The 18,622-nt window shown below is 40.5% G+C and overlaps 1 protein-coding gene across 1 annotated transcript in view; it reads right to left on the minus strand.

Annotated features, from left to right (window-relative positions):
* Positions 1–18,622, minus strand: part of ipo11 (importin 11) — an 88,778-nt gene that overhangs the window by 35,622 nt on the left and 34,534 nt on the right. Inside the window, exons 13-21 of the mRNA XM_019872711.1 lie at positions 18,057–18,104; positions 16,249–16,354; positions 9,893–10,019; positions 5,957–5,990; positions 5,272–5,312; positions 5,072–5,188; positions 3,078–3,191; positions 1,123–1,238; positions 105–181 (exon numbers count right to left, since the gene is read on the minus strand). Of these exons, the coding sequence (XP_019728270.1) occupies positions 105–181; positions 1,123–1,238; positions 3,078–3,191; positions 5,072–5,188; positions 5,272–5,312; positions 5,957–5,990; positions 9,893–10,019; positions 16,249–16,354; positions 18,057–18,104 (780 nt within the window). The remainder of the gene's footprint in view (positions 1–104; positions 182–1,122; positions 1,239–3,077; positions 3,192–5,071; positions 5,189–5,271; positions 5,313–5,956; positions 5,991–9,892; positions 10,020–16,248; positions 16,355–18,056; positions 18,105–18,622) is intronic.

Raw genomic sequence — 18,622 nt, forward strand, 5'->3', positions numbered from 1 at the left:
CAACACATGTATGAATGCTGGAATGAAGTACGTCATGATGTTGTTTGACGGGGTGAGGAATAATCCAAACTAAAAGAGCAGAAACAAATCTCAAGAGGACTCACCCAGTAGAGCTGACATGTTCTGGAAAATTCTGAGCAGCTCGGGGGTGATGGCAGGACTGTTCTCCAAGGTCACATACCTGCATGAAGAGAGGGCCGAGGGAGAAGAGAAGCCTTTTGTTAAAAGTCTCACAACCTTTGAAACTGGAGGAAAAAAAAAATGGAACAGTTTATCTTCAACACCGTTGTCAAACACATGTGGCTTTTTCTCTATATGTATGAGAATTCGAGCGGAAAGATTTGATCTTCTACACAACAAATAACTGATATCAATCAAGAGAGCAAGTTGACACGAGATAAAACCCGAATGGGATGACAACCTAACTGTAAACAAAGCAAATGGATATTTTAAGCGGGACTGTTTATCGGAGAAGATAAAAGAACAGGACGGAAACTGAGGCTTTTTTTTTTTTTTTTGCCCCAAGCCCTTACATCACGCTAATCCTGCAGTGCTCGGCGGCAACACAAAGACAGAGATTAAGGACAAGAGTTAAAAAGACAAGAGATGACAGGAGGGCAACAAAAAAATGGTAACACCTGCAAAAAAAAAAAAAAATCCCCGCCACTCGGCCAACCATTTCGCAGGTGCAACAAAAGGTGATATGAGAGTGTTCTTTCAAATGTACCCAAAACATTCGGTGAGAAGAGAGACCATGCACTACGCTATGTAGCCACAGCGCCGTCTATGCCCGAGTGGATGGAAATATATCTTTATTTATAGAAGCAGAATTAAAACATAATGACAAGGGGCAACCCATTTACCAGTGCCTGTGTCATATTGTAAGCGATAGCATTTGGCTTCTACACATTTATAAAACCCAATTCCATTCAAGTTGGGACACTGCGTAAAACATGAATAAACGCAGAATATAACGATTTGCAAATCCATTTCAACCTAGATTCAATTGAATACGGTACAAAGACAGGATAGTTCATGTTCAATCTGATGAACGCTACTGGTTTTTTGCAGCATACAGAATATACCGTGGTGGTCCACAAAAAACACCGGTAGGCATCGTACCAAAGCGCCAATCCATCTTCCAGCAAATACACATGAGGTGGCTGGGAGACATCTGTGCTTAGTTGGATGACAGGAAGAAGGAAGGGGTACAGGTTCTTGCTCTCTGCACCGAGGCCCTGACAAAAAAAAAAAAAAGAGAGATCAATGTAAGATGAGGAGTTTAAAAACTGTACTTTCAGTTTAATGGGTGATCTATGCAGATCGTCTAAGAATGAAGTGGAACATAAGTTGGGTAAAGTTCAGTACAATAAAGCACAGACTCATTTATACCGAATGTAACACATTGTGTCACGGGATTCAGTTCTGCATCTTGGACCAAAACATTCCTTTGTTCGATTATTAAGAACATAACTGTCTTGGGAGATGTAAGATGCATTCAGGAGGGATACATATATATGTGCATAGCTTGTACTAAATAACACAGTATCTTGGTTCCAGGGAGATTCCATCGACTTATCTTGAACAAACTACATGCGCCAAGACAGAATGATTGCTTTTGAAAGCAATGTGCATTTTATAGCCTCCAATTTAAAAGCACTTGAAGTCGATTTACTTCAATTGGTTAGCGAAAAGTGGGTGTAAATTAAAGCTGAAGTTCAGCGACTATTTACTGGTCATATAGATTGAATGACATTACAAGGGGCACTGGTATCGAGGGAACAATGGAATTTTCCTTTATGAGGGACACACTGAAACAATTTTAAAAGCTAACCAATCAATCAAGCGTTATTGAAAGAAGCTGCATTCAATGCTTAAAAGGTGAATTCCTTCCATCATTTCATTCATTTTCTAAAGCCATAACATTCATTACAGTCAGGGATGTTGGAGTTTTCAGATGTTTATTGAATGCCAGTGTCTCTGATAGGGTAGTGGTACACACGCCGGACTTGTGTGCGGGCAGCGTAGGATCGGTTCCCACTCAGTGACGGTGTGAATGTGGATGTGAATGGTTGTTTGTCTCTATATGTGCCCTGCAACTGACTGGCGACCAGTTCAGGGTGTTATATGCTTTACACCCGAAGTGAGCTGGCATAGGCTCCAGCAACTCCTCGTGGTGTTGAAAATGGATGGATATTGAATGCTGGCAAAACAGTACAAACAACATTAGCGATGAGCATACTCACACAGGAGCTGCTGTTGGCCTCAGCTCACAGCCAAAAACTTCACAGGCAAACCTATCGGGCACTAACTAGTCACTAAAATACATTCATTAAAAAAAAAAAACCAAGCAAAAACAAAAACACTAAGCAATTTAAACATATTTCCAAAGTTTTAAATGTGTGGAAAGCGTGAGCAGTGGGTTATTATTTTTTAATTATTATTTTTTTTTATGGTTTCCATCCATTTTAAGTTTTTTTTTGGGGGGCGGGGGGGGGGGGTAATAACTTTCTGACATTCCTGTAATGGCAGCCTGTCACTGAAAAGTGCTAAGTTGACTGCCACTCAGCCTGTGGCATTTGAAAAGCACAGACTTTACTCAGCACCACTTAAGATTTGACACTTGAACATGGTTTTAGGTTAATGAGGATTTTTGGTCCATTAACCCATGTGTGAGCAGGGCTTGTAAGAGTGTGTGTGGTCCGTGTAGAAGTTGGAAAATAAAATCTCTTTTCCGTAAGAGTCTTACGAAAAATCTGTCTTAAAAATCACAAGAATACCTTTTTCTAGACAGTGACAAGACAATAATTGGGTGTAAACATGCCACTATCTTCGGTTCATGCCCCTCTGTGACTGCTGCATGACACTGCGGGTAACAAATGAGATGGTGTTGTGCAGCACAGAACATTGTCAAGCTGACTGGTGTTGTTTTGTTCATTAGGAGAGACTACTGCGTCCCTTGAGTTGTTTTGCAGGGACTTCAACAGAATGAAAATACTTCTGAGAACAAGCACTGCTAACATGAGAAAAATTTGCGGTACAGGCAAGGCAAATCCGTGATTTGGAACGGGTCCTACCTGCACAAGGTGAATAAGAGTGGTGAGTATGGCACATCGTAGCATGTTGTGGTCTTCGGATTGCTTCCAAAGCAGGGGCAAGTACTGCACCAGACAACCTACATATGGTCGGATCTGAAAAAAAAAGACAAAAACAAGTGTACTTCAAAATGAAAGCTAATTGTAGGACAGAACACAAACTTAAGATACCACAGCAGCAATATCCAAATGTATTAAAAATGATCTCACTGCAGAATTATCGAGAGCATTATCGAAACTAAGTGATGCCAATTAATACTTAAAGATGAAACATCTTCATATCCTTCATAAATGACAATGGTGTTCATTCAATTAACAGCAGCTCGGACGAGGCGTGAAACGGTATACAGTACCAGTACAGTAAAACCTCTACAAACACCAGTAAAATCTAATAAAAAAAAATAAAAAATACAACGAAAATAAAAAACTATGAACTCACGTGCTTCAACTCATTTAACTCCACAAGTGTCACCTTAAAAAGCTACTAGTGATATATAATAAGAAAGGTGGCCTGGTAAATTTTTTCCCAAAGCAGATTGTAACTTAGCATGTATTTGTTCCTTTGTTTAAAAGCTGAGTAGCTTTACTTTCAGAGGTTTAACTTTACACTTTGACGCATATGAAATGGTAATGATAATTTTGCCGGTACAGTTTAAAATTTGATGATGGCAGTTTGATCCTGGAACAATTCACATAAACAATTTGGAAATCAGCCAACCTCACAGAACGGATTGGAAAAAAACAAAAAAACAATGCACGTAGTTTTTACGCAGCTAGTCTAAAAGCAACATAAATCTCTAGGAGATGATGATGATGTCCTTGACTGTGTTAATATGCAGCATCCCATTTGTGGTTTATTGTAGTTCAAACAGCAGCTGCATTCCAAGTTGAAATGAAGTGTAAGATGCTCTCATAATGACAATGTAATATACATAATCAGCCCACTATGCCGTCCTCACTATGCATCGCAGTTAATGTGATATGGTATGAACAAGCCGGAGGCTAATTGGAGAATTTACCCCCCCCCCCAAAAAATGTTGGGAGACGTAGTCGAGATTTAACTTCAAAACAATTGTTTTCTTCCTGGTGGCAAAATGCACTAGATGCTCATGTACCCTGTGATGGTTTTGTGACCAGGTTGCATAACCCACACTGGGATCTTTTGCTTGATTCCGCAACTTTGTAACAAGCTGGACTGGAGAGTGAAACGGTAGGAGACACGGACAGAGCCAGAAATGAAGACATCGATCCTGCTAACAAACCCTTCATATGACAAACGTGAAAACAAAAAAAAGTTGCCTTTTTTTTCCTGTCATCATCTACACTCAGTGTGTATTTTTCTCAATCTCCCAACTGCCTTTGTGGGTCAAAATCCCTTTCTGGCAGGGTTAGAATGTTAATAAGATTCGCGCTGACTCTGGAGGTTTAGTCAGGGTCGGGGACTGGGGGAAGACTTAACCAGACTGACAGTTCACATGGATGAAAGCCATTTCTGTGACAGATTGAAGTCAAGGCATCGTTTAATGCAAGGTGCTTAAAGTGAATCTGAAAGGAGTCTGAGGAGGTCATTAAGAGGGTCAGCTTTTTTTTTCCCCCCTCCCCGAGTGTTGGCAGACATGTGGATGGGGGCAAATTATTGAATGCAAAAATATATAATCATTTTGGTATGGCCTTGAATTAAATCACTGTGGTGCAAGGGGGAACTGCGCCACAGGGTTAAGTGCGGAATGACATGGGCGTAAAGCCGCCTAAAGACTTGCCGTTAAAGTCATTTGTGTTACCACTGTCAGTATGACAAATCATTGAGATCCTTTGTGGGAAGACCCCCCTGGGTGATTACTTTGAGTGATGTTGCCGCCAAGCACCAGCAGCAGCAGACTGCAGCGCTGGGTCTCGCTCAAAAACATTTCTTTTTTGCTTGGGGAAAAAAAAAAAAAAAAGAAAAATTCTCGGATTCTGAGTCTGCCAAACCTCACCTGCGTGTTGACTCTTTCAATAACGCAGGAGATGACATGGAGCACCTGCATTTTGGTGTCACACTCTGTCACCTGCTGCAACAGTTGGAAGAGCAGACCGAATATGGACTCCAAGTACTGTGTGGAGTGGTAAAGAGTCACTGTGAATATCTTCTCAATTTAAACAACAAGCCTTGAACAGAGGCGAAACAAGTACTCACGGGGAGGAACTGCTCTGTCCGGAATTCAAAGTCATCGACAGGTAGCGGTGAGAGTTAAGGGCAGAGTAAAACTGGAGAAATATAGGCAACCCCCAAAAAATAAAATAAATAAATAATAATAAAATCACAGCAAGAAATACATGATTGGAGACAACCCCAGTGACGGGATAGCAGCCTAATTATATTGTAAATACAATGTGCTGTACTCCCCCCTATATTTGGCATTCATTATTTACAAATTCACCAACACGTACTCGCGCTTTTATTTTTTGGTGTGTGTGTGTGTGTGTGTGTGTGTGTGTGTGTGTGTGTGTGTGTGTGTGTGTGTGTGTGTGTGTGTGTGTAATCTCTTTCCTTAGCTTTTCACAGAAACACTTTTTTCCGGGCTCCTTCTGAAATGCCCCAACACGCCAGACAAGACATTAACCGACATTAATGACATTAAAAGAGGATTTGTTTCATCACACAATACATATTTTGGAAAAGTTTTGTATTGGTGGGGTTTCAACTGATTTATTCTCACATCTGGGAACTCTCCTATGTATTTAGAGAGTTTCAAGGCACTTAGGCCTTGGGTGGAGGTACAACAGGGCTCCAAATATAGCTACGGGACAAAATTGCCATTTGAGACCACCTACTTCAGACCACTTCTTGGCCAGCAATCGTCTAAATTCTGAAAGGATATTGAGCTTCAGAGTTGTAGCCGTCTCAATCCGCACCTGTGGGGGGGGGAAAAAACAAAGGAAAAAAAAATAAACTTTCTCATCAGTTCAGTCTGGATTAGTTATAGACACAATAATCAATCAATGGATTAAGAATTCTGCTCATAGTGTAGATGTGATTATTGTATCTTGGTGTCTTTGAGAAATTAAACCAAAAAGGAGAGCATGACTGGGCTGTGGATAAAGTCCCAACAAAGTTTACTGTCGAAACAAGTGCAACATGAGGTCAGCTATGGTAAACTGCGACATACCCCAAGTCCCTGCAATGGCAAAACAACCTCAGCCTCCAAATGTTAACAGGCTCATAATGCACAAATGATGTACTCACCAACTAAGGTGTAAAAATTGTGGAAAGTAGATGAGAACTTCTCATCACATTAATTGACTGGGCAGTAAATGTCACAGAAATCCATTAGCTAAGTTGTGTGTGTGTGTGTGTGTGTGTGTGTGTGTGTGTGTGGGGGGGGGGATACCAAGGTCAAATCCAAGCACTTTTCAAGCACATTCAAAATCAACTTAAGAGTTTTGAGAGTACGACAGTGCTAAAAACAGTCAAAGGGGTGCTGTTTATTTTTTGATACAGCAATGACTAATGATAGTTAAAAAAAATGTCTGAAGGTTGGTAACTTAAAAATACTACAGCATTTGTTTTCCTCATCTCAGTCATAAAACCACTCAGTTCCATAAGGTTTTATAACATACCAAGAAAGCAGTTTATATAAAGTTACAGTGCATTTTAATGCTGTAATGTGGATTAAAATTTCCTTGCAATAAAGGAAGCTTTCTTGTACGGAGAGAAAAAAAATGGCACATACAAGATCCAAGTATTGTCAAAGCTATGTAAATATCTCTTGTTGGATATATCTTTTGCTTTTCCAAAGTCACGTCACCATCCACTTTCATATCCAAAGGGTGCAATCTTGCCGTGTCAGAGTGATGGCGGTGGTAATGATGCCCGGGGGAAGAGCAAGCAGATGGAAGACAGGAATTAAGGAAAGTAAATGAGTGAAGAAATTGGTGGGAGACTTAAAAAGTCCATTACAGTTAGTGCTTTGCAGCCCTTATCCTCAACCAGCGCGGATGCCTGGGCGAGAATACGAGTCAGCAGTTTTTTTCCCTTTTTTTTTTTAAACGACAAAATGTTATCAATATCAATAAAGGGGTTTTACAAGGGTTAGTATGAGCTTTTAGGGAGAGTATATGACCACATCTTCCGCTGTGTAATACCCACTGTATTTTTTTTCAATTTAGATAACACACTGTGGAGACATGACATTGAAGAACAAGAAGCAGTCAGTAACAGTAGTGTGTTGTTATTGGTCAATTTCTTAAAGAAAACAAAAGTGTATAATAACTTGTTTTCACCTGGACTGGGTAGAAGATAAGTAAATTACCCAAATAACTGCTTGAGCCACATCAATGTTCAATGTTACACATGCTGGTAGCAAACAAAATTAGACCGTTTGGACGCGCTCTATTTTTTTTCTCCCCCTCTTAACACATTGCTGAAATATCGGATTGGGAATCGGTATTGGAAGAAACTCAAAATCAAGTGACTCTGATGTGAAAATATTTACAATAAACACAATATGTGATGGAACATGCCCAGAGCTAGTGAGAGCTCACAGGACATTGCTGAAAATGTAGCAGTTTCCAGTGCTTTCACCAACACCTATTTACTGAGAGAAAGCATACCTGAGCATTCCTAACTCAAATCGTCACTCAAAACACACGGCAAAAAATAAACTAATGCAATAAAGCGATGGCTCATAACCCAGGAAATTAAGATGGGACAGTCCTTAGTCAAGGTATGCAGTACAACTCTTACAATACATTTTTGAGGCAGAAAAATGTTGAAGATGTCTGTATAAAGCAGCCGAATAGGGTAAACAGGTAGCATGTGCTGTCAAGCATTGAGTTATTAATTTTTTTTTTTTTTTTTAAATAAAGATGTTCACACAATGACTGAAAGAAAGAAAGAAAAAAAAAACATCCACTCAACAGCTTTTCCACATGCTATAAAGTAGAAATAGCCATATTGGACCAACAATGACGGACGCATCAGGCCCGTCAGATGTTGTCGGCACTGGCTTTAATAATTCAAACACACTCCATTTCAATTAGTGTGCAAAGTGTGGAAGACAACTTGATGAAATTTGGTCAAAAGAAAAACAATCTGGGTCACGAGAAAAACAATCTATCTGTCTGAGCACCTAACTGAAAAATTGGTGCAGCATTAATAATCACTCTTAAACTGTGTGACAGAAAAATGCATTGGTTATAAAGTATAAATGAGGAGAAAATGAGTTTGGCAAAGCTCACTGAATCAGAAAGAAAGGTTTCAACCTGGGGCGCAGTTGATTTACATTTAACATGTTTAGCATAAAACAGATTAAATTCCCATAAATACCTCCAGAGTGGGACAACTTCCATTGTGGTATCACGAATACACAGTTTGAAGGCAAACCAAATGAATTTGTTAAGAATGCAACACAAACACACACGTATGCGATATTAGTACTTTAAGCTGGGGGACTGCGCAACATATTTGAAGTTAAACTTGTTCATTACATTTCCTTAATCAGGTTAGTAATCCACTTCAACTTGTGGTCCCTCAATTACAAATGACTGTTCACAACTGTATTCCATTGCAGGTCCATTAAGAGAACATCCACATTGGAACATCTTCAAAGCCCTCACCTGCAGATGAGGCAAAGTAATTAACTTGTTCCTATATTGCCGGGGCTTTACGTTTTCAGCGCAAGCTTAGCGACAAATTCAAAGTAAATCAATGCCTCCCACTGAAAATGCAAATGCTTGGGGAGGGGGGTGGGGGGGGGGGGCTTGGATCCTAGATCCTCTTCAGCATTTGCATAAAATGTATGCATAACCCGAACGTAGAAGCAGCAGGAGAGAACATCGTCATTAGAGAAAAGAGCCAATGTTAGGTTGTCTTTCATGTACATTTATTTGGTGATTTCTTTTGTTAGCTGGTGCCCATTTGGGATCAATACTAGTAACGCATTGTGGTCTGGGAGGCTCTAATTCACACAGCCAATATTGAACTTGAGCTAAAAATGATTGGTGAGCTAGTAAAGGAGCTAACAGCGGCTTTTGCTACGCATTTTCTTGAATAAAGTGCGTCTGAAGAGACATTCGTAGGTAAAAGTGCCACTGTATTGCTGGGAAAAAAAAAAGGGCAAACAGAACTTCCTGTCGGGATGTACAATCGCAGACTATCGTAAGCGTAAAGATATTTAATTAAACACCACGAAAAGTGCAGGCATTACATGTGCAAGCAAGGAATAAGAATTGTATATTTTCTTCCCTCACATCACCATATAAAAGGGCATTGGGGTTTGGGAGAGCTGCACTCTTATTTTCCCTTAATGAGTAGACTCTTGAAACGCATGATCAAAATATTGACCACGAACAAACGCGTAGTGTAATGCTTACATCATAGCAGACTGTGAGAGGTAATTACAGAAAAGGCATCCATACGCAAGACGCAGCTCACGATTGCACGGCGAGTGGTTCTCTCGTCGCTTCATGCGGATGACTCAACCAGTGCACATCTTGTTTCATTTTACACGTTTGAGTAACATTGCGTTTGTGAACTATTGCGGCATATTGTGGTTGGCCTATCTGGCTTAATGAATGGGAAAGGGAAAAAAACTTGATTTCGTCATTTTGTTGATATGCTGGCAGTTAAATAAAATGAATGTCACTTCTACGGGTGTGAGGTACTTCTTCCTCGAGGGAAGAAATAAAACACTTTATCCAGCCAGCCTTCATTTCCTGCAAAGCCCTGAGGAACTAGCATAGCATATTGAAGAGAGGTGAGCCAATCTGAATTGTCGCGCTCGATGTAACCGTGGATTTTTTTGAAGCTGACTTACCACTAAGTCCGGATCCTGCATGAGAGTAAGAATGACCTCGTAGAGTAAAGGGCGAAGGTCCGATTTGAATTTGACTGAGATCCACTGGCCTATTAGCCAGATGACTCGCCGTCGAATCAGCTTGTACCTGCAGAGAACAATGAGATTGCATTGAGGTACAGACATGGAACTTGGTTCAACTCGGTTGGGGGGGGGGAAAAAAGAAATACTTTATATGGAGGCAAAAATAAATCATTGAGACATTGTGGTGACACGCACACGCGTGCACACTGGGGATGGGACTGTGTTCAGAATTGAGCAATCACATTCAAAACTCATGTCAAATGTGAGTCAACTCACATCTGCCACGCTTTCAAGTAACTCGGATTAACCCCAAATAAAGTTCAGATGTCCCAGTAGGCATTTCCCCGTGATTTCTTTTGAGGGCGGAGGGGCTTCACAGCAAAAGAAAAAACAAATCAACCTCCAAAGCATGATGGTGTCACCACTATAGGTATGCTGTTTTTGCCTTTTTTTTGGTTGTTTTTTTCCCCCCAATGAGCAGTGTTGTGTTTATGCCATACTACTATATTATACGATGGCCAAAAGGTTCAACCATGTCTCCATATGACCCCCTTACCATTTTCATTCTCGCCTTTTCATTTGTAATTTTGGTGGGCCGTCCAGTTCTTGGTAATGGTTGTGCCATATTTTCTCCACTTGATGATTGTCACACTGTCTTCCATGGTATACTGTACTTGTTAATTCTCTTGTATCCTTCCCCTGACTGATACCTTTGAACAATGAGAGCTCTCTGATGCTGCGGAAGCTCTCTGTGGAAGATAGCATTTGTTGGAAGAAGTGACTTCAAAAAAGCAAACTAGGGCTGTGTTCGAATGTACACTATTCGCAATATGGCACACTACTAGGGGGTTATGCCATTTTGTAGGGGTGTTCAAATGTCGAAAAGAAAAACTGCAGCGAACAAGAACATGACTCTGGACTTAACAGAAGCACCATGCCTCTTGGGGACGTGGTGGGAATTGGAGTCCAAGTGTAATGCCGAAAAGCTTTCGATATTCTAGCGAATTTGGTGGATTTTTTTATTTTTATTTTTACGTGATAGAGATGAGCACCGGTTATCACTTGGATGACTGAGCAGTGGTCTTGCATCTGTTCAACGATGTTGAATGCTCTGACTGAATTATTTTGTACTTTGTTTTTGTTCAAATTCTCATTTGCTTGAGAGCTGATCAACATTTGATGAAAAAAAATTACTTAACACCGCTGTGTTGAGGGGGGCGGGGGGGAATCAATCAATACATGTCAGTCTTTTGAAATTCGAAGTTAAACATGTTTTATTTATAGCTACTCGTGAGCCTAAATGGAGTTGACTTATCGTCTCGCAAAGAAAAGATGGCATTGAAGCAGTGGATCAAGTGAATAGAACAGATGAGCATCTAATTAAGGTAGGTTTTGAGCCAAACTGAGTCTCGCAGTGCATTTTGATTCTCTACAAGCCACTATTTTAACCGAGGCATCTGGCCCACTTCCAACCTGACCAAGCAGGTACAGCGGTTGCCAGAGAAAAATGGCTTTGGCAATAGCCCCAGAGCGCTCTGATTAATCAGGCTGCATACAACAGCTCCCCTTGAGCATGTTAAGAATCATGTGATATCACAAATGAGTAAAAGATGATTAGTTGTGGGGTATTCTTCAAGAACATTAAAAAAAAGAGGACTTCCGTCACATAGTGTTGACAAAGATTTGTAAGTGGAAGCAGGCAAAAAGTCTCAGGGCTTGATGTATACAACGATCCCAAATAGCGGGCGCTAAATTGTGTTTGAGCGCTTGTGGCGGGCGTGATGCGTGTGATCCACTGAAGATTTGTGAAAGAAAAAAAAAACGCGCAAACTACTGTGCGCGCAAACAGTTCCTTTTGCATCTTTACATAACACACCTGAATGACAGGTGTAAGCCTGGTGCAAAGCGGTACCAGCGTAGAAAACGAAAGACGAAAGGGAGAACATTTTTCGCTCTGCGAAAGAGCCGACCTCGTATATCGCAAACTAAAAAGGTCAGGCCCATCAAAGGCAAAGTAAAAATGTCACTCTTTCGCAACATTCTTCGTATGCTGTCGGAGTCTGACAATGGAGCAAACCACGTCTGCAGGACACAAAAGCTTTCTTGGCAATCCGGCATTAGTACCACAAAGGGTATTTAAGGCACAAATGATGGATGAGCAATACGGTCGTCATATTTTCATTCTGTGTGGGCAAGTTTACTTTCCTTTATGTGAGGTGTCCAACATGGTCAGTCATCACACTTCCAGCTCATCAAATGGAATGGTAATTACACTTGATTGAACATGAAGGTGAACTGACACTAAAACAAAACTCTGCCACTCACTAAATTTGCAAGCTCAAAGATAAACATCACAGGCTTCACTATTTGTGTGCGCCGACACCAGTGAGCATGACGGTCCAATCAGGATTAATTGCCTTACCTCTACACAAATATACCTCTGACAAATTAACTTGCTTATAATAGATAACAGTCCGCAAATCCTGCCGGCCCTTGCTATAGTTCGGTTTCAGACGTCACAAGTGACGCGTGCGCCGACGTCATCTCATCACCTCGTTGCAGGATGCCGGTGTGGCTGTGTCAAGGCTCACACAGTTGTATATATATTGATTCTGCGCAACAAGCAGGGCGTTGCCATTTCGTCTGATATGTCTCCGCTGCGGCTATTTTGCAGAGCCCCACTGTGTTCCAGAGGCATTACTCTTCAGCTACTACTTTGACATGACAATCATTTCATTGATGTTACAGCCACAACAATCATCCAATCACTATTTGTTGTTGAAACCCTACCCTCACAAAAGTTTTTTTTCGCCCCTGCAAAATCCCAAAGTAGTTTTGAACAAGCGATGTCACTGGTAGTAAAGAGAGGAATTGTAGACCAAACCAAGGACATCGGGACATTGACCATCTTGTTAATGAAGAGGATCCAAATGTCATGTGGTCCACCTGGACTCTAATCAGTGTGTTTGGCGACATCATTGCCACCAAATCTGGTCCAGGCAGACATCTGTTTGGGGCACCATGGCTCACAGGTTTCACAAGACCTGCAGCAGATGGAGTTTTTCAGCTCCATCCTGAAAGTTTTGTGGCCAGGCATGGGTATAATGCGGTGTCAAACTTTTTTTTTTTTTGTAAACTAGCATCTTTCTCTGCCAAAGCAAGTGTTTTTCCCCCCCTAATTTTTATAAATGCTTGACCACAGCTGTTTGACATTTTTCCCTTGGCACTCAAAGGTAGTTTTGTTCTTTGTGTTCAAAGGTAAATGGGATGAAGACAAACATCCCAGAGGCACCTAAAGTAGGTAGACAGGATAGTATGATTTGGTTTACACACGCACACAAACAAACAAACAAACAAACAAACAAATAAATGATACAAAAACACTGAGAAAATATTGAAATAAAAATTGGTGTACCATTTTGGGGTATTTGACTCTGGACTTTGTCCTGCATCTGAAAGCAGTGCTTCTCCGAAAGGTAATTGTCTACAACTTTTATGCAAAGGACAAGTTTAGAAACTGGTAAAGCTGCCAGAAAAGCTACTTTGAATGAGACTTTTTGTTTGTTTAGAGATACTGCCAAGTAGATGACTTACAGTATATCGACAATGGTGAAATGCATTTCCCACTGTAATCACAGTCTCAAAGTTTGTTTTTGATAGAATGTATCTAAATATAACGCGAATGTCAAGTGGATTCTTTTTATCTTCATAATTACAGCACAACAGCCACAGTTCTTTGTGAGGTTCTCCAACACGGTGTCTGAAGACATTGTTCCCACCAGCATGTTTTTCCCCTTCATATGTCAGAGGACCTAACTAACGCACACCACTGGGAAACATGCAGGCCAGCCTCTGCATGTACAAAGCATACACAGAGCTATGCATGCACGAGAGAACAAAAAAAAAAAAACATGCCAGTAATTGCTACAGGGGGAAAACGAATAACAATCAGTCAAAAAAAAAAAAAAAATCACTTTAATATTCATGAAGTTTCTACATCGGTCTTGCAAAGTCTCTTCAAACAACTCAAGGAGCATGTACAACCTAGTAGAACAAGAAAAACTCAGCAGGAGGGCTTTGACTACTTCTAACACTGACTAAAAGGAACTGGTGGTGAGTTACTATTTTGCATGTGCCTTAAATGAAGAAGGATAACAACTTCATTTTGTGACACAAAGTGAAATTAAAACAACACACCCCACAAGTCCTCTCACATTCAATGAGCCATTTATTTTTATGATGCTTTCTGCTTCTATGTCCTCCGCTTCATCAGACGGTCAATAAGTTTCACCAACCCTTCAATCAAAACTTGAGGACATTTAGGTTTTGGCCAGATAGGTCACCATAACATGAAGCATTGATCACATTTCTGCAAGACCAAACTGAATTTCTATGACAAAGGAAGTCAGAAAACAACAAAAACAGTGAAACATCTTGATTGTGAGAAGCAAAACAGTAGAGTTGAATCCTCAAACCTTGCATTTCTTTTACCAAGTGCTACTTGTATACGGACATGCTTTTGACAGACAAGAAGAAAGACTAGATTTGGAGACAAGAGAAAATAAAATAGTCTGTAAGTCTGAATTGCTGCTGCCTGAGTACTGACTGGTATAAGGGGGGGATTCATATTTCCCCAGTACAAGCTTGAACAAACTGGCTTACTAAACAAATCAGAACTGAATTTGAAGCTTTGTTCTGTTTCACTCTAATGTTTCAGCAACTCTACAAGAAAAATTGGAAGTCGGAAAGAAACTTTTGGCTCGATAGATATATACCTTCAAGCGTATGTTATATTTCTGTAAGAACAAACTTTGACGAAACATGAATGTCCCCCCCAGAAAGAAACTTACTGCTCACATCTGATATGATGAAAATGACAATGGGAATGTTTTTTTGTGATCAAAACAACAGCGGAATAAACAAACATTAAATCCTTGGAGTCAGCAGCCACGTTGGCAAAACAAAGTAAAATGGACTGAAGCGCCTGAGCAACAGTGTCATAGTGACATCAGAGTGCCAGCTCGCTGACGTGCAGAGCCGCCTGAGTGGCTGATCTTTGGAGCGCTGCCGGGTTGGTACTTTGATTGCCCTGGCATTTGTGCCTGCAGGCCGCTCCTTTGTTCTTCATATCACTCACACCAGTCACTCTCCCACTTTCTCATCACTTTTTAAATGTGCTCATCTCTCGGCTCGCTGCCTGAGTCTGCAGACGATATGAGAGCGTGATGAGGCTGCACTGCCGCCTCAACTGCTGTGTCACTAGACCGGGAGCAAATGAGTGGACGCAGGCAGTGGCTAATGCAGCCGACACATATCGGCTGGGTACTAATGAGGCATTTGGCATATACTGACTGTGCTGATTATTCAACTCAATAGCGTAACAGAGGTCAATAGGCAATTAGCTGGAGTCACTCTGATAGGAATGTGAAATATGAAAAATCGTAAACATTGTTGATGTTTGAAAAACAACATGTTCCAAGTTGAAGATCAATTTATATGACAGTGGAAGCAAAACCAACCTTTGAATGTGTATCAAAATGCCAGGTACACTGACAAATGGAAGAGTGAAACCTCCAATGTCAAACATAATCCATAACGTGACCCAAGTTGTTCTAATGTCAAATCAAAATCCTCCCATAAGAAATAAACAAATCCCTTTGTTCCAGGCTCAAAATGTCACAGTCATAAAATCTTTATTAACTTAGAGGCAATGTTGTAATTAACATTTTAATATTCCTGTCACTTAAATGTAAAAAAAAAAAAAAAAACCTGCATCATACGGATTAAAATCAACCAACACAATATACTACGACACACCCTTTGAAGTGGGCCTGAATGATATAACATTATCCTATCAATATCTAGTCAAGATATTAATGTGGCAAGGCCAACAATATTAACAATAAAATATTTTCCCCACATGCAACATTTTTTTCTTTTTTTGGGGGGTGGGGGGTCCAAACTCCAACTTTCAGTCAGATTTCAGTAAGATTTCTATTTATATTCCAATTAAAAAAAAAAAAATCTTCAGAATGCTGCAATATTTCATCTTTGTTGACCATCTCAGACAAAACCACTCATCTTGCGGTTATTTCTTACATAAAATGCAATTAATTTGTATTAACGCACATTTCATATTGCTGGCGTAGGGCCAGAACGCTGTAGATCACACTTTGGTCAATTTGATACTTTTTCATAAATCTATACTATTTTTATTTTTATTTTTTTTTACAAATTATTGGCCCAATCTAAAGTGTTTGATAAATGGCTTTGAAGCAGAAACGCAAGGTCACCTGTGATGGCTGACTTGCAGCTCCCCGAGAAGCTGATTCTTGAACCACTGGTCAAAGTCCACATTGTCAAACAGCTCGAAGGCAGCCAATCCCACTGCGTTGAACACTGCAGACAGTGCAAGAAAAAGCCATAAAACAAAGTTAACAAATCAATATTCTATCATCAAGAATCCGAACTGAAACAAGCTAGTACATTTTTGTACAGCATTCGACAGTGATGTGAAATAGTATTTGCCCCGTTCCTGATTTCTGGGTTCTTTGCATACTACTCACATACAAAGGCTTCAGTTCATCAAACCAATTTCAATATCACACAGAGACTACCCAAGGAAACACAAAATGCAGTTAAACAAGAGTTATAATTACAGGAATGGAACGATTGTCTGATGCAGCTATATGGCACATGCTCTTATGGAAACAGTGAAATCATGCAGTCAAGTGAAGCACTTAGGATGTCGATGACTGCAGGGCTTTCGCTACTGTGGAAGTGGGAAGCCAAGATAATGTCCTCCAAAGTACAGGGCAGCAGGACAGTGGTGTGCACATATGCCTCACAGGGAAAAAAAAATATAGAAAATGAAATAAAATGTGATCAAGCGGCTTGTCCAGCTTGGGCAGCTCCATGCCTCTCGGTCACATTTGCTCTGATTCGTTCTGACTAACAGATGCGCGAGTACAAAGAGTCAGACAAGACAGATGGGCCGAAGGTGCTGAAGCAAGCGTTTGGATTCTTATCAACGGAACACTGCCAGAGGTTGACTATTCTGGACAGGTAAATGGAACTGTCGGAAACTCTGCTAATGGTATGGTGAGTTCAACTAACTTCTTCGAAGCAATTAAAGAGATTACAGACACAGTAAATAAACATCTAATTCTTTGTTGGGAAGTCAATTTCGGATCTTTTCCTGCTGACATGTATACGGGGTGCCTGTCTCTTGTGTTTGAAAAAGCTGGTCCCTTTCACATGGTCTTGCAAAAGCCAGCCTTTTCCTACCTTTTTCCATGTTGCTGTACTGTAGTGGCAACAGCACAAAATGGAGGGTCAAGAGTTGCAAGAACATGTGGACATAATGGCATTCTGGCTGGCTGATATCAACCAGCCCAAATTGTTTTTAAAAAAAAAAAAAGGTAAATGAAAAATTGAGTTTGATCATCCCATTTCACTTGAATTCCCCTTATCTTATAGAAAAAGCAAATGAGAGTGACATTCAAAGCAAATGACTCCCCCCCCCACCCCCCCCCGCCCACCTCTTGGAATTTGCTTTATTTCTCCTGGTAGACACTAAATAATCTTCAATCCTCCCTCAAAGTGCAGCTAAATAGAGAATTAAAGTTGCTGGCTGTGGTTTGAAACACACTGGATGATAACTTTGATTTATTCATTCACACATAGTATTTTAATAGCCTGTGTGATGAGTAAGAGACCCTGGTCCAAACAGCAAGCTCAGGTTATTATAGACTGTTGAGTACCAACAACCCAACCGCATCATGAATGTCAGATCCTATTAAGGGTGCTGTTAAAATGGTCATTATTTACTCATCACACATTTTTCTCTTCAACAGGGTTGACGTTCAGAGTTGTAATTATCTACAACAGTGCACACTGTGTACAGCTTCATGATCAAGTTGTGTTTTTATCAAGACTGCCAGGAGATGACTGATGTCTCAACACTCGACGTATCCACTTGGGAGGCAATTTGATTCACTTTTGGATGCCGTTAAATCCTCCCAAGCGGCAGCGCTGACTTTCCCTTGTCCAAACACTGTGACGATGTAAAAAGAAGAAATGAAAAAGAGGTTTAACTCACCCGCATCCTTCATTAACAACTGAACAGGATCTTCCACGTTGGTTGGGCCTGCAATAAAACAAAACATTTTCATTTATGAGGGAACTATTGTGGAGCTCTGCTGTTCACCACGGATTAGGACCGAGCCTGATTGTAAATACAGAATTTCAGAAAATAATTGACACCCCCCTGAAAGTGATTAAAATTGCCTATTTTAATCGTTTAAAGCAGGGATAGGCAACTTAAGTGATGAAGAGGTGCCACAAGTTTTCATCAGCCCTACTGAGGAGTTGCATACTTCCCAACAAAATTGTATGGCAAAAATTGCATTTTAGATAGGAAAAAAATGTACATCACACCATCTTTATACAAAGTATTTTATGCTCAGTGCATGTATAAAATATGCAGCCTTCAAAAACAAAAAATTACAAAGTTTTTTTTTTTTAGTCGTGCTGGACAGGAGCAGGATGGGATGAGAGTCCTGTTCACTGGGAGTGGGATGGGACAGGATTTTACACACACACACACACACACACACACACACACACACACACACACACATACACACTCATTATCCTTTTTGATAC

The sequence above is a fragment of the Hippocampus comes genome, unplaced genomic scaffold, assembly GCF_001891065.2.
Source record: "Hippocampus comes isolate QL1 unplaced genomic scaffold, H_comes_QL1_v1.1 scaffold4, whole genome shotgun sequence".
NCBI lineage: Eukaryota > Metazoa > Chordata > Actinopteri > Syngnathiformes > Syngnathidae > Hippocampus > Hippocampus comes.